We start from the raw sequence: 12924 nt of genomic DNA, 5'->3' as shown, positions 1-12924 counted from the left end.
TGTCGCTTTCCATCGGCAACGCAGCTGCTCTCGTTAGTGAACCAGGTCTCTGCATTGTCCAGAGGAGTGTCTTTCAAATCTGGGCGGCTAGAGTAGGGAGCTCCAATGGTCTCTAGGCAATTGTGGTGTACTGCTTCTCTTTGATTTCTACTGAGAAAGGAAGCTGGGTTGACAATATTAATCACCACTATCTTTACATCATCTTGCTCTACCATGATGGCTTGGTATTTCTCTCTGTGGTGAAAGCCAGTAGCCACCCTTTACTTCTAGTACTGCGGACACGGTGTGAGACACTAGCACAGTCATTTTCTGTCCCAGGGTAAACTTGCGTGCCTTCTGAATATTCAGCACGACTGCTGCTACAGCTCTGAGGCAACCTGGCCATCTTTTGGCTGTTGCATCTAGCTGTTTGGAGAAGTAAGCGACTGCCCTTCAGTATGGACCTAAGTCTTGAGCCAGTATTCCTAAGGCAATTCTCTGTTTTTCATGGGAAAATAGAAAGAATGGTTTACTCACATCTGGAAGTCCCAGGGCTGGATCTGACATGAGGGCACTCTTTAGCTTGAGAAAGGCCTGTGTGGCTTCCTTTGTAATCTGGAGATCTCTGTTTCCATTAGCAATAAGAACATAGAGAGGTTTGACAAGCAGTCCATAATTATTAATCCACAGCTGGCACTACCCTGCCATGCCTAAGAAGGTTGGGAGTTCCTTTATCGTCTGGGGTTTTGGGGTTTGGCAGATGGCTTCTTTGCGAGCCTGCCTTAAAGTCTGTTGCCCAGCACTCACCTTGTAGCCCAGGTAGATTACTTTCTGTTTCACTACCTGTGCCTTCTTCTTTGATACTCTGTATCTTTGGAGTCTTAGGAAGTTCAAGAGGCTTACTGTCCAGGCCACACATGCTTCTCTTGTCTGAGTGGCTATTAGAAGATCATCTACGTACTGCAACAGCTTCCCTTCCTGTGGAGCTTCCCAGGACTCCAGATCTTTTGCAAGTGGCTCCCCAGACAGAGTGGGGGGGAATTTGAAGCCTTGAGGCACATAGACTATGTGAGCTGGGTTTTGCACTGCTTTTAGGGCTTTCTCATTTGAATGCAAAAATTTTCTGGCTGGGTTCGTGGATAGGGAGGCAAAAGAAGGCATCTCTTAGGTCTAAAACAGTAAACCAGATTAGCTCAGGTGTTAAACAAGTTAGTAAAATATATGGATTTGCTACCACAGGGTATAAATTCTTCGTTATCTTATTAACAGCCCTCAATCTAGTACTATCAGTTATTGGGCTGATTTCTTCCCTATCTTCTTTTCAGGGGGTACTGCTTAATTCTCACTGGGTTGTGTTCTTTCTTTAAGCTTGATTACTATGGGGGGGGGCATTCTTCACTTTCTTTGGTACAGCAGAGGCCCATACCCCTGACAAAACTTGCTCTAATATCTCTGTACTAATTTTTTCTTAATTTCAATGCCTGTTAATGATAAGCTTAACATCTTTATATCATTTGCCCCCAGAGTAACCTCTTCATTTGAGAATGTTCAGCAAATTGGGCATATACAAAAGCTCCTAAGTACACATGTTACTTTAAAGGTTTACAGAAGTATGCCTTCTCAGACTGGCCAGTTGTTCCTCACATTACAACATAATCATTCTCCACAAGTACTAAGAATTTATTTAAAACTGAACTTATGGCTCTCCTATCAACTAAAATTCCACCCTTTTCTTTCCTTCTGGTCTCACTGCCTCTCGCAGAGGGGTCTGCTCCCTCCTAGTCCTGGGTGAAATTGGACTGCTAGGAGGGGGATGGGTGTGAATGGGTATACCTTTGGAGCTTGAGTCTTCTTCTTTTTTGGAGAGGTCTTCTTTATCCTCCTTTACTTTAGGAGGAGCCTTTAACAAATTATATGTACTCATTTTGTGAGTTGTAATCGCTTTGCATTTCAGTATGATAAACTTTTCCTGACCAGTGGGTCTGAGGGCGGTCTGATCTCACAGTCCCTTTGCCATTCTTGGTGATTTCTTAAAACAAAAACACACTAACATACGGGACTAACTCATTTACCTTCCCATTTTAAAACAGCATTAACTGCAATGAAGTCTTATAAATCTTTTTCTTTTCTGAGCTGCCCCTACTGGCAGCTTTCTCCCAAAGAGCCCCTCCCAAAGGGGCTAGGTCAGGAGCTTCTTTGCTCTGATTAGCTCTCATTATCTCCTTCTCCTTATACTGTCTTGTTTCCCCTCAAGCCTCACAGTGTCTTTTCTCAGTTTTTCCTCACAACACAGACCTCCAGGTGGCAGGTATCTCAGGTTCTGAATTGGCTTGATCAGGAGCTTTCAATTTACACTGAAGGCACAGAACAGCAATATCAGCACCTCTGCATTGCACACAAGGTGCCAGCCTCTCAGTGCACTAAAAGCTCCCAGGAACTGCCTGCAGGCTATTCCTTTGGCGTTTATCCCTTTGGAGTTTATCACTTAACCTCTATGTCGGGTTTTCTCAGTCTAAACTTACTGTATTACCAGCTGAAGTCTGATGAACTCATTCATCTCTTCTATCTAAACTCTGGTTTACAAAATCCTAGTATTTTCTAGTTCTCTTCCTGCACAATCTAATTCAAGCATTGTATCTACTGACACTCGCTTTACTGCCTTGCAACAGGCTGTGGTTGTTACAGCAAAAAGTTTGATATGCCCACAAACACAGACAGACAGACAGACAGACAGACATACACACCACCTCTCTTATCTCAAATTCAGATGAGTCAGGGCTTGAATTGCTGGGGGATAATTCTTGGAATTCCTTTAATTTGTTTTACTACAGTTAAACATGAATCACCCTACTGTAGCTCTTTTGTGTAAAATGCTACACTTGTTGCAAACAAATACCTAAAACTTCTACAAACCCTGCTATACAATTTGAGCATCAAATTACCACAATGTGGGGGAAGAACCACACAAACTCACTGGGAAAGGGCATATCTCTCAAAGTGCCCACTTTTCTTAACACAACACAGACAACACAGCATACAATACTTCAGCATTTACCTACATCAGCTTTCTCTGGTTCTCACACACCCTGGACACAATCAAAATAACAGCACACAGTAAAATTCTAGAGATCAAGTCTAACTACCAGGCAGAAGAGGAACTCCCTGAGCTCGTACTCACAGTTAAAATGTGCTTGATCTACACAAATCACTCCCTCTAAACACAATAAATACTTTCACCGACGTTTCTCCACTTGTTCCACTTCTCCGCAGGGCACTCCCTGCCCTCACAGCTCGCCTGGCTGGTGCCTCCAGCCCCACTCAGCCCTGTCAGTCGCGGGTAGAAACCCTCCTGCACTGTAGATATACTCCCTTTGTACACCATGCACTCGCACGATTACAAACACACTAACATTAATTGCACAATGCATTAACTGTACAACAATACAGTGTCCAGACACCACACACACACACACACACACACACACACACACACACACACACACACGCGAGTCCACTCGAACCCACCCCCAGGGTTGCTAGCGGCCACTCTATGGGACAGTGAACTCTCGTCTCCCAGTTGCTCTATCGACCAGGCCACAGGCGAAGCACTCAGACATCTCTGAGTGACTTATTCAGCCTTCCTATCCCCCAAGGGCTCTCCTAATACATACCGAATCCTCTGCACACCAGCAGGTCCTTGTTTGTCTCCGCAGGAGGCAAGCTGAGATGAGCTGAGCTCCTCCGGGAAGATCCCAGGGCGCGCCTAGGAGGGTCTGTTTATCCTTTCTGCCCTGTGGGGACAGAGATGGTCCCTTCCTGTTCAACAGAATGTTTTGAGGAAAAGATCAAAAACTCTACAACTTGTGAAAGTTGTAAAGCCAGTATGTTTATTGCAGCACTGGACGCATGCAGGGATTACTCCCCTCAAAAGGCATGCGTATTTCTGCGAACTTCAGGTCTCTTTTTATGGCTCTCTCAAATACATATGCATATAATTTCACAACAGGTTCATACATATTCATTCTATTGATTTCATGTGACACTTGCTACTAATTCTTCAGAAGGAACTCTGGGGTCAGGTTGCCTTGCTCCATCTGCTCTCTTCTTCCCCCCTTTATCTCTTGTCTTTCGGCTGAAGCAGTCTCTCTAAGCACAGGCCCTTCAAGAGAACAGGCAGTGAGACTAAACAGCAAGCTACAGACAATTCAAGGATGTACATTTCACCTAAATCAAAATGGATTTCTACCCTGGAAAATTTCTACTCTGTCTCACAGGTAAGTATCCCACAGCACCACCGGTGTCCAGGGGGGCCCCACTAGGATCTGGAGGGTCTGGGCACCTGCAGGTGACAGGGAACACCAGCCTTCCAGGGCAACAGCGCAGGGCTGAGGAGAGCAGAGTGGGGCCATGGTATCCCCCGAGTACTCACCAGAGAGGCCGAGGGTTTGGGCTGGAAGGGAGAAGGGACAGGGCTCAGTAGTGGTGGCAACATAGGGAGAGTGGCACCCAGGTTAGGGTGTCTCCAAACTGTCCCTATGGGGACATCAGTTCTTGTGGGAAAGTGCATGGGGGTGGCCCCAAAAGATTGGAAGAGGCCAGGGGTCATGTCTGTGTCTCAGCTACCCGTGCACCACATCTGTGTGGCACAGACACCTTGGGAACAGGGACTCCGAGGCCACCCTGGGCTGAGGCAGAACATGGGGACACTGTGGACACCCCAGGCACAAGGACACCACAGACACAGCCCATGCTGGCCCAGGTCACCCCCACCAGCTCATGGTCCCATGCCCATGATCCCATCTCCATGGCCACATCCTCACAGTTCTTGTGCCCTTCAGTTCCTGCATCCCAGTTCCCTTGTCCCTATCCCCAGAGCTACCTGAGCCCAAAGGTGCCAGTCCCCACATTCCTGCTCCCACATCCCCATCCCCAAATTCCTGCCCCCTGTTCCTGTCACCAAAGCTACCCTACATCAGTCACAGTCCCACCAAGGTCCACTGTGGATAATATGGACTGGCTCTGCTGGCACTGGGGACCTCAGGGGACCCCGCAGCCCCCCTGTGCGCCCTCCCCTTCCATCCCCAGGGTGTCAGGCCTTTGATTGGGGCACTCACCCCACAGGAGCAGTGCCACCTTCCCAGCCATCCCGGTGTCCCCAGCCATGTGGACTGGCTGTCACTCGCTGCTATGGCCACCGCTCCCCTGGCTGGTGGCTCTTCGGATGAAGGGGCAGGAAGCGAGGTCACGTCTGTCCCCAGGTGTAGGTGGCCTTTGGTGGGGGCAGGGTGGCCACAAGCTGGGCACAGGCTGGGGATAAGGCAGGGTGGGACAAAGTGAGACATGGGATTCCCAGGAGTGGGGGGCTCAGTGGGTTTGGGGAGGCAGGGTTCAGTCCCTGGGGAATGGGGGTTTTGAGTAGGGGGAGTCACTGGGAATGAGGGTGCCATGGGAATGGGGGTCCCCAGAGCTGGGGGGACAAAGGGATGGAAGTCCCAGGGGAATGTGGGCTCCAGAGATTTGGGGTCATGGCATTGGGGAATGGTAGGTGCTGGGAGAATCAAGGTCCTGGGAGAAGGAGGATTTCAGGGGATGGAATGAACAGGAGAGGGTGCCTTGGAATGGGATCTTGGGCCATGGAGATCAGTGGGGAATGTCAGCACTGGGATGGGCTTGCAGAGAGGGTGGGACATAAGGAATGGGGCTCCCACAGTCGGGTTCCCAGGGTAATGGGAGTGTCAGGGATGGGCATGTCACAAACTGTCCTTATTGACGGATTTCATGATGATTTGTTTCCAAAGCATTTCTCAGTAAAAAATACCAACACGGCAAAGGGGGTTTGCAGTAACCGTCAAAACAGTGTACTTTATTGAATGATTACAGCAAAAATGCGTGTGAGGGAAAAGAGGGAAAGTGGGGAAAGCATCTGGAAAAGTAGGGGGGCAAAGAGAAAAGAGGAGGCTATAGCTACCGCCCCTGGAAGCGACGGGGTCCTTCAGAGTCCAGTCAAGGTTCCGTCAGTCGAGGAGTTGTTCCAAGCGCGGGGAAGATCTTTGAATTGCACTAGCTAACCTGGGGGTTTTTATCCAATGGAAGATTGCAAAAGGCGGAGAGGGGGAAATAATGCAATAGTTTCCTTCTTGGTCCAATAGTCCCAATAATCACTACCCGCGAGCAAACATCACGGTCTGCACCCGCAAGCAAACATCACAGTCTGTTCTGTTCCCCCCACCAGTTCCCCCCAGGTTTCAGTCTCAGTCCTTGGGAAAAAAATGAATTTTCTTTATGTGAGGGTTTCATGTCTCAGTCCTTGGAGAAGAGGCTTCTCCCATCTCAGTCAGTCAGTCACAGTGGTTGCAGAACAGATGAAGGGTCTTCTGTGGGGACCACTTAAAGGTTATTCCAGAAAAGAGTCCGTCCAAGCTGAGTCCATCCAAGCTGAGAGGCAGGGAAATTCCAAGGCTTGTTGTTACAAAACGGGTCAAGGTGCTCCTTTGCACAATTACTTGGCAGGCTGGGAGTTATGTCTCGGCCTTGTAAGCTTGGCAGACTTTCGTCAAACCCGGATATCAAACAGGATCTTGGGGTGGTCTCAGTTTCTGTCCTTTTTTATGACAAAAATCATGAGACAAATGAGAGAAATTTCAGACAGACTATCACAGGGCAGTTGCTGGGTGGGCTGAAGGGTCACAGCTCCTTCCTTGGGTGCTTCAGATTTTGGGATTACCCAGAGCCCAGCACAGACTCCACAATTAACCCCACAAGTAAACCCCCTCACAAGGGGGTCACCCCAGCCTTATTCCAAGGGGCTCTAGGTCTCTGTCCCACCAACCCCCAGTGAATTTTTTGTCTCTTAATTTCCATTTCCATCATTTTACCCCTCAATTTCACAAGCCCCCAGTTCAGATGTTGATGAACCTGGAGAGGCCCTGAGCAGGAAAGGGGTTGGGGGAAGCCCAGGGTGGTGGAAGCAGGGGTGAGGGGTCTGCAGGGAGGGCTGGGGAGGCTGTGCAGGATGGGGGTGTCTGGCTGTGCCTCCCCAACACTTTCACTTTGTCTCTCCCGCAGCAGAAGGAAGAGGCCATTTGACACCTTTGTCACACGGGGGATGGGTTCTTTCTTGGGGGGGTCACATCCAGGGTGCTCCTGTGCTGGGGGGATCCTGTCCCAGGGAGGACACCTGGTAGCCAAGGGGGCCCTGTCCTGTGGCTTGACAGGACCCTCTGGGAGGGTCCAGAATTCTCCCTTCTAGCCCACCCCCTGCAGGATCTGAGCCAGCAAGAGCAGCTCGGGGATGGAGCCCAGGGCAGGAAGGGGCTCCCAAACTCCTCCTCCTTGAAGCCAGTGGCCACCCAAGGGTGGTGCCCAGCCATGGCCCAGCCCCACTGCACAGGGATGGTCATTGCCCAGCCCTGCTCTGGCCAGCCCCAGGCGGCAGCCAGGACCTGAGGGTCCTCCCTGCCCCCTTGGTTTTGATTCTGGCAGGTTTAGAGCTGCTGCAGAGGTGAGAATTCTGTGGGGGGAAAAGGCCTGCCTGTGGTTTGCTCAGCCCTTCAAGAAGCACAAACCCCGATGGGAGCCCAAGCAGTGGCTCTGTGAGGGCCTTTGATGGTTTTCAGAGCAGGGCTGGCTGGAAAGCCCCTGCAAGGGCAGCTGGGAGGGAACCAGTCTGGAAATGCAGCAATTGATCATCTGTTCCACTAGGTAAGGGACTGAGAGAGCCCCGAACTACTGCAAATCCCACAACAATCTGTTCAACAACATGATCGGGACCCTCCTTCTTAAACAAAACCTACAGCCTTCTGGAACCTCATGGAAAGAATGTTTGGTTTCAGACTATAGCTGCCAAATAAGAGAGAAAAGTGTAGAAATATCGAGCAGTGGCTCTGCCCCATGGCTGTCATGGAGCTCTGGGGAGTGACCCAGTCTGGATTCCAGGTGTCCCCAAAGCTGCTGCATCCCTGCACTCCACACCTGAGTGAAAGGCTGAGGGTTTGCAGGAATTGTGGTGTAAAGCCACCAGAGGTGCTGTTGTGGACCCGAGACCTGCCTGGGGTCAGGCGCTGCCTTCCTTCCATTCGGGATCATGGAAAGAGGTCGCAGGCAATGGGCAGGACGTGTGCCTGGTCCCGGGACACTGCTATGCGGCCACTAGGCCCTAGGATGCAACCTGCTGCTTTCGTGGCTTCTACCTGCTGCTGGTGGTTATGCCGGGATGGATTGGTGCCCGTGAGTTTGCAAAAGGAGCCCCTGGTTCCCCTCCTCCCTCCCGTCCAAGGCCACCATGGACCCTGAAGGGGATGGAGCTCGACTGGGGCGCCCCCTGCTGGCCGGGAGTGCTCCCTGCAGCGCCCCCTCCTGGCCATGGTTACAACTGCCACAAAAACCAACAGCGCTGAGCAGGAGGGAAAGTTCTGATTTTGTGTTGTTTGTTCTGTACTGGTTTATAAATTTCCCAGTAAAGAGCCCTTATTCCTTTTACTACACTTCTGCCTGAAAGCCCCATAAACTTTGAAATGAAAAAATGTTTTAGGTATGGGTCTTCTTTGCATTCCAGGAAGATTCCTACTTTCTTTGGCAGATATTTCTCATTTCAATGAGTTGCCAAATCCTGAGTTCCAGCGTGGATGGGACAGACACCCTAAGAGGAGACAAGGTTAGAGACTTGGCTACCTCATTCTCAGCCTTTGAACCCTGTTGGGCCACCAAGGGCCCTCTCCCCAGCTGGCACTTCTGCTCACCTGGCCACTCAGGAGCTGGCTTTGGCAGAGCGTCACACTGTCCCCAGTGTGCCACGGCTGACAGACTGATGGAGAGATGGGGCCCAGTCTCACATAAAGCAAGGCCTGACCCACCCCTGCCACGCACAGGTGTTCTAAATGTCTCCAGACATCAAATGTTTCCTGTCTCTGGTACCCTGTCCTGTGCCATGGCCTGATCCCGTCGTCCCTGGGAAAGGGGGAGGCTCTGGAACCCACACAGGGCCTTTGTGACAGCCTTGTGTAGGGAACACAACAGAGGAGGGGTTTGGGGCAGGGAAGAAGAGAATCCAGAGCCTCCTGAAGGCTGCTGTAGCCATCAGAGCAAGGAAGATCAAGCGCTCTGCCAGGTTCCTCTGGTGGAAGAAACGTGCTGTGGAAAATGTCTGGGGTTTGTTTCTTTTTGGGGGCTTTCTGTAGAAATCGTTCCTTTTGTGACCCTTTGGACTCTGAACCTTGTTGCTGTTGTTATTGGTTTTATTCTCTCTCGTTGCTGTTGCAGGAAATTGTTCTTCTCTCAGCCCTTTGGGATCTTTGTGCCACCACAGGGAGGAAGAGGGGCAGTTCTTAGTGGCAGCACACACATGAGTGGGTGCCCATGGGGGGGACCCCCAGTTCCCCCCAGTTCCCCCCAGTGTCACAGCACATTCCCGTAGATGTCACTGGGTTCCTGTGGTCGTCCCTGGAGTCCCCGCAGTTCCGCGTAGGTCACCTGGGGATCCTGGAGTGTGGTGACACGGGGGGACACTGCGAGAGACATGGGCTGTGGGATCTGGGTGGGGTGACACTCATGGGTGACATGTCCCTCTGTGTGTGTCCCCCCCATACTCACCCGCTGTCCTCTTGGTGACCACGATGTGGGTGTACAGCACCTCCCCCTCCTCTGAGGGGGCTGGGGGATCCGGGGGGGGCCTGAGGGAATAAAGGGGATGTGGGGGAGAGAATGGGAAGTCTTGGGGTTGGGAGTGAAGGTTAGAGGGTGGTTTGAGCCCTCCACTCACCTTTCCTGATTTTTCCTGGCAGCTGCAAAGGAAAGAGGGGAGGGGTGACTATGGGGTTCCTGGGCCCTGAGTCCTCTCAGGAATCCTGAATGCCCACGAGACCCTCAATTTCCTACAGGATCCCCAAGCATCCTTGAAGTCTCCCAGTATTCATGAACATCCACAGTGCCCCCGACAAAATCAGCCTCAAGAACCCAAATCCCAGCAGGGACAGAGACCCCTCAAACGCCCCCAGGGCCCCTGAAAGAACCCCCAACATCCCTGCAGGACCATCCAGCACCTCCCCAAAGCCCTACAGGACCCCCAGACAAGGTCATAATTATGGAGCTGTGTATGCTGCCCTATTGTTCCCCAATTCTGAGGTCCTCAACAGCTCCTTGGGACCCCTGTCCCCCCATTGTCACCCACCCATAGGGTGCCACCGGTGCCAGGCCACAATGACACCCAAGAGCAGCAGCAGGAACAAAAGGGCCCCACCGACCCCTGCAGCCACTGCAAGAAACAGAGGGGGACACATCAGGATCACCCATCACCCCAGGGGTCCTGCACTCCATGGTGATGCTGTGTGACCCCACCTGTGTCCCTGTGTGTCCCTGTGTCCTGCGGTGTCACCTCCAGGACACCAGGGGTGATGGTGGCATTGGCCACAGGCACTGTGGGGACAGAGACAGGGCTGAGGCCACAGGGAGGGGCTGGCAGCCAGTGTGGGGGGATAGGGACAGGTGGGAATGGGTGTGATGGAGGATGTCAGAATTGGGGTCACATCAGAGAGGGGTGAGGGGACAAGGGGAGAGGGGAAATGCACAAGAAATGTATGATGGGAGACAAAGAGGTACCCAAGGTGGCCTGAGAAGACAGTGAGGGGTCCCCGTGCCCATCCTCACACTCACTGCTCACTGTGACACAGAGCCGGGTTCTGCTCTTCCACATTGCACCCCCCTCAAGGCGCACCTGGCAGCTGTAATTCCCTGAGTGGGAGACTCCCACAGCAGACACCAACAGCTGTGGGGACGCCTGTGGGGCTGCCACCACCTGCCCATCCCAGTAGGGGGGCTCGGGGCCTCAGAGGGCTGGGGTGCTGAGGCAGCTGAGAGTCAGAGGCAGCCCTCGGTGGGCTCGGGGGGAACCTCCAGCACTGGCACAGGGGAGAGCTCAGGACAGGAGAGGGAAGGGGGATTTTTGGCCCTTAGTCTCTGAGGAAGGGCTGTGGGGGTGTTGGGGTGGGGGCTTTGGGAAACTCACCGTGCACTGTCACTGTGACTGGCGCTGACTCCTGCCACCCCCAGGATCCCACCTGGCCCTTGCAGCTGTAACGGCCACTGTGGCTCAGCTGCAGAGGGGACAGGGACAGCTGGGTGCCATTGGGGAACACTCCCAGTTCCTCCTCATCATGGTAGAAGGACACTGAGGTGATTGGCTTGTCTTGCCAGCTCCGGCAGCGCAGTGTCACTGTGTCCCCCTCCAGCAGCACCCGTGCCGGCACCTGCAGCACCAGAGAGCCTGGGGGACAGGGGGGTCCTGTCACATCTCAGGGATCTGGAGGGTCCCCATGTCACCAGGATCTCCCCATGGGTCACACCCAGTGCAGCAGTGGTCCCCATTACCCCCAGGGTTTTGCTCACACTGGGAGACTCTGGGATATCCCCAGAGCAGGGGACAGGCTCTGGTCACACCAAGAGCTGACCCATGGAGCAGAGCCCACCCAGAGCCCTCGGGGTCCCTGCGGGTGCCAGGCTGGGGAGAACCAAACATCCGTCACCATCTGAGACATTGATGGGGAGGCTGAGCCCACTCCCGGGTCTGTCACACTCATAGGTGCCCTTATAGGTGACATTGAGGCAGTCCTGTGGTCTCTGTTGCCACCAGCGCCGCCCGTTCCTGTACCAGGTGGTGGCACCGGCACTCCCTGAGCCCTGGCAGGTCAGTGTCACCCGGTCCCATTCCACCGGCGGCATCCAGGGGGGCTCCACGAGGAGCTGGGTGGTCTGGGCACCTGCGGGTGACAGGGGACACCAGGCTTCCAGGGCCATCGCAGGGCTGGGGACAGCAGGGTGGGGACATGGCATCTGCTGAGGACTCACCAGCGAGGCCGAGGGTCAGTGCTGAAAGGGAGAAGGGACAGGGCTGGGAGGGGGTGGCACTGCAGGAACAGAGGCTCAGGGGCATTGGGGTGTGGGGTTTCTCCAAAACTTCTCAGTGGGGGCTTTGGTGTAGCACAGAGGTCTGAAGGACAGGGACACAGCAGCCAACACATGCTCAGGCATGGGGACCCTGTGCTGGCACAGGTCACCCCCACCAGCCTCACAGCCACAGCCCCATGGCCCTGTGCCCATGCTCCCATTCCCATGGCACCTGTCCCCATCGCCAAAGAACATGGTATTTGTCCCCTTGTCCCTGCCCCTGCATCCCTGTGTCCCTATCCCTGTCTCCCCAGCTGCCCAAGCCACAAGGTTCCTTCTGCCACATCCTAGTCCCCACATTTCCATCCCCCTGTCCCTGTCCCCCCATCCCAGTTCCACTCATCCTGTCCTCTTTTGCTGCCCCCACGGCCACCCCACAACTCTGGTCACACTGGGCTGCATGCCCTGCTGGCATTGAGGACCTCAGGGGACCCCACAGCCCCCCTGTGCACCCTCCCCTCCCCATCCCCAGGGGTGTCAGGCCTGTGCCCAGGGCACTCACCCCACAGGAGCAGCGCCACCTTCCCGGCCATCTCGGTGTCCCCAGCCATGTGGACTGGCTGTCACTCGCTGCTGTGGCCACCGCTCCCCTTGCTGGTGGCTCTTCGGATGAAGGGGAAGGAAGCGAGGTCACATCCGTCCCCACGTGTAGGTGGCCCTTGGTGGGGCAGGGTGGCCACAAGCTGGGCACAGGCTGGGGACAAGGCTGGGTGGGACAAAGTGGGACATGGGGTTCCCAGGACTGGGGGGCTCAGTGGTTTTGGGGACCCAGGGCTGGGTGTCCATGGGAATGGGAGATCCCTGGGATGGGGTGCCTGGGGAATGGGGGTGCTGAAGAGTGGGAGTCATTGGGAAGGGGGGGTTGCATGGCAATGGGGGTCCCCAGAGCTGGGGGGAACTCAGGGATGGGAGTCCCAGGGGAATATGGGCCCCAGGGATTTGGGTTCAGGAGAAGGGGGTCCTCGGGATGAGGGGGCCGGGGGAATGGGGAGTCGTGGGAGAAAAAAA

At 53.7% G+C, this 12924-nt stretch overlaps 1 protein-coding gene across 1 annotated transcript; it reads right to left on the bottom strand.

Annotated features, from left to right (window-relative positions):
• Positions 1-266: 266 nt before the first annotated feature.
• Positions 267-11802, bottom strand: LOC311165883 (low affinity immunoglobulin gamma Fc region receptor III-like; the record flags this gene model as incomplete). Its single annotated transcript, XM_084227377.1, has 6 exons — positions 267-272; positions 787-859; positions 9377-9482; positions 10145-10228; positions 10979-11236; positions 11496-11802. 6 exons carry the CDS (start codon positions 11800-11802, stop codon positions 267-269), a joined length of 834 nt encoding a protein of 277 aa, XP_084083503.1.
• Between the last annotated feature and the right edge of the window lie 1122 nt (positions 11803-12924).

The sequence above is a fragment of the Fringilla coelebs genome (assembly GCF_963513975.1).
Source record: "Fringilla coelebs genome assembly, contig: SCAFFOLD_30, whole genome shotgun sequence".
Classification (NCBI taxonomy): domain Eukaryota; kingdom Metazoa; phylum Chordata; class Aves; order Passeriformes; family Fringillidae; genus Fringilla; species Fringilla coelebs.
This window is presented reverse-complemented; position numbering and strand designations above follow the sequence as displayed.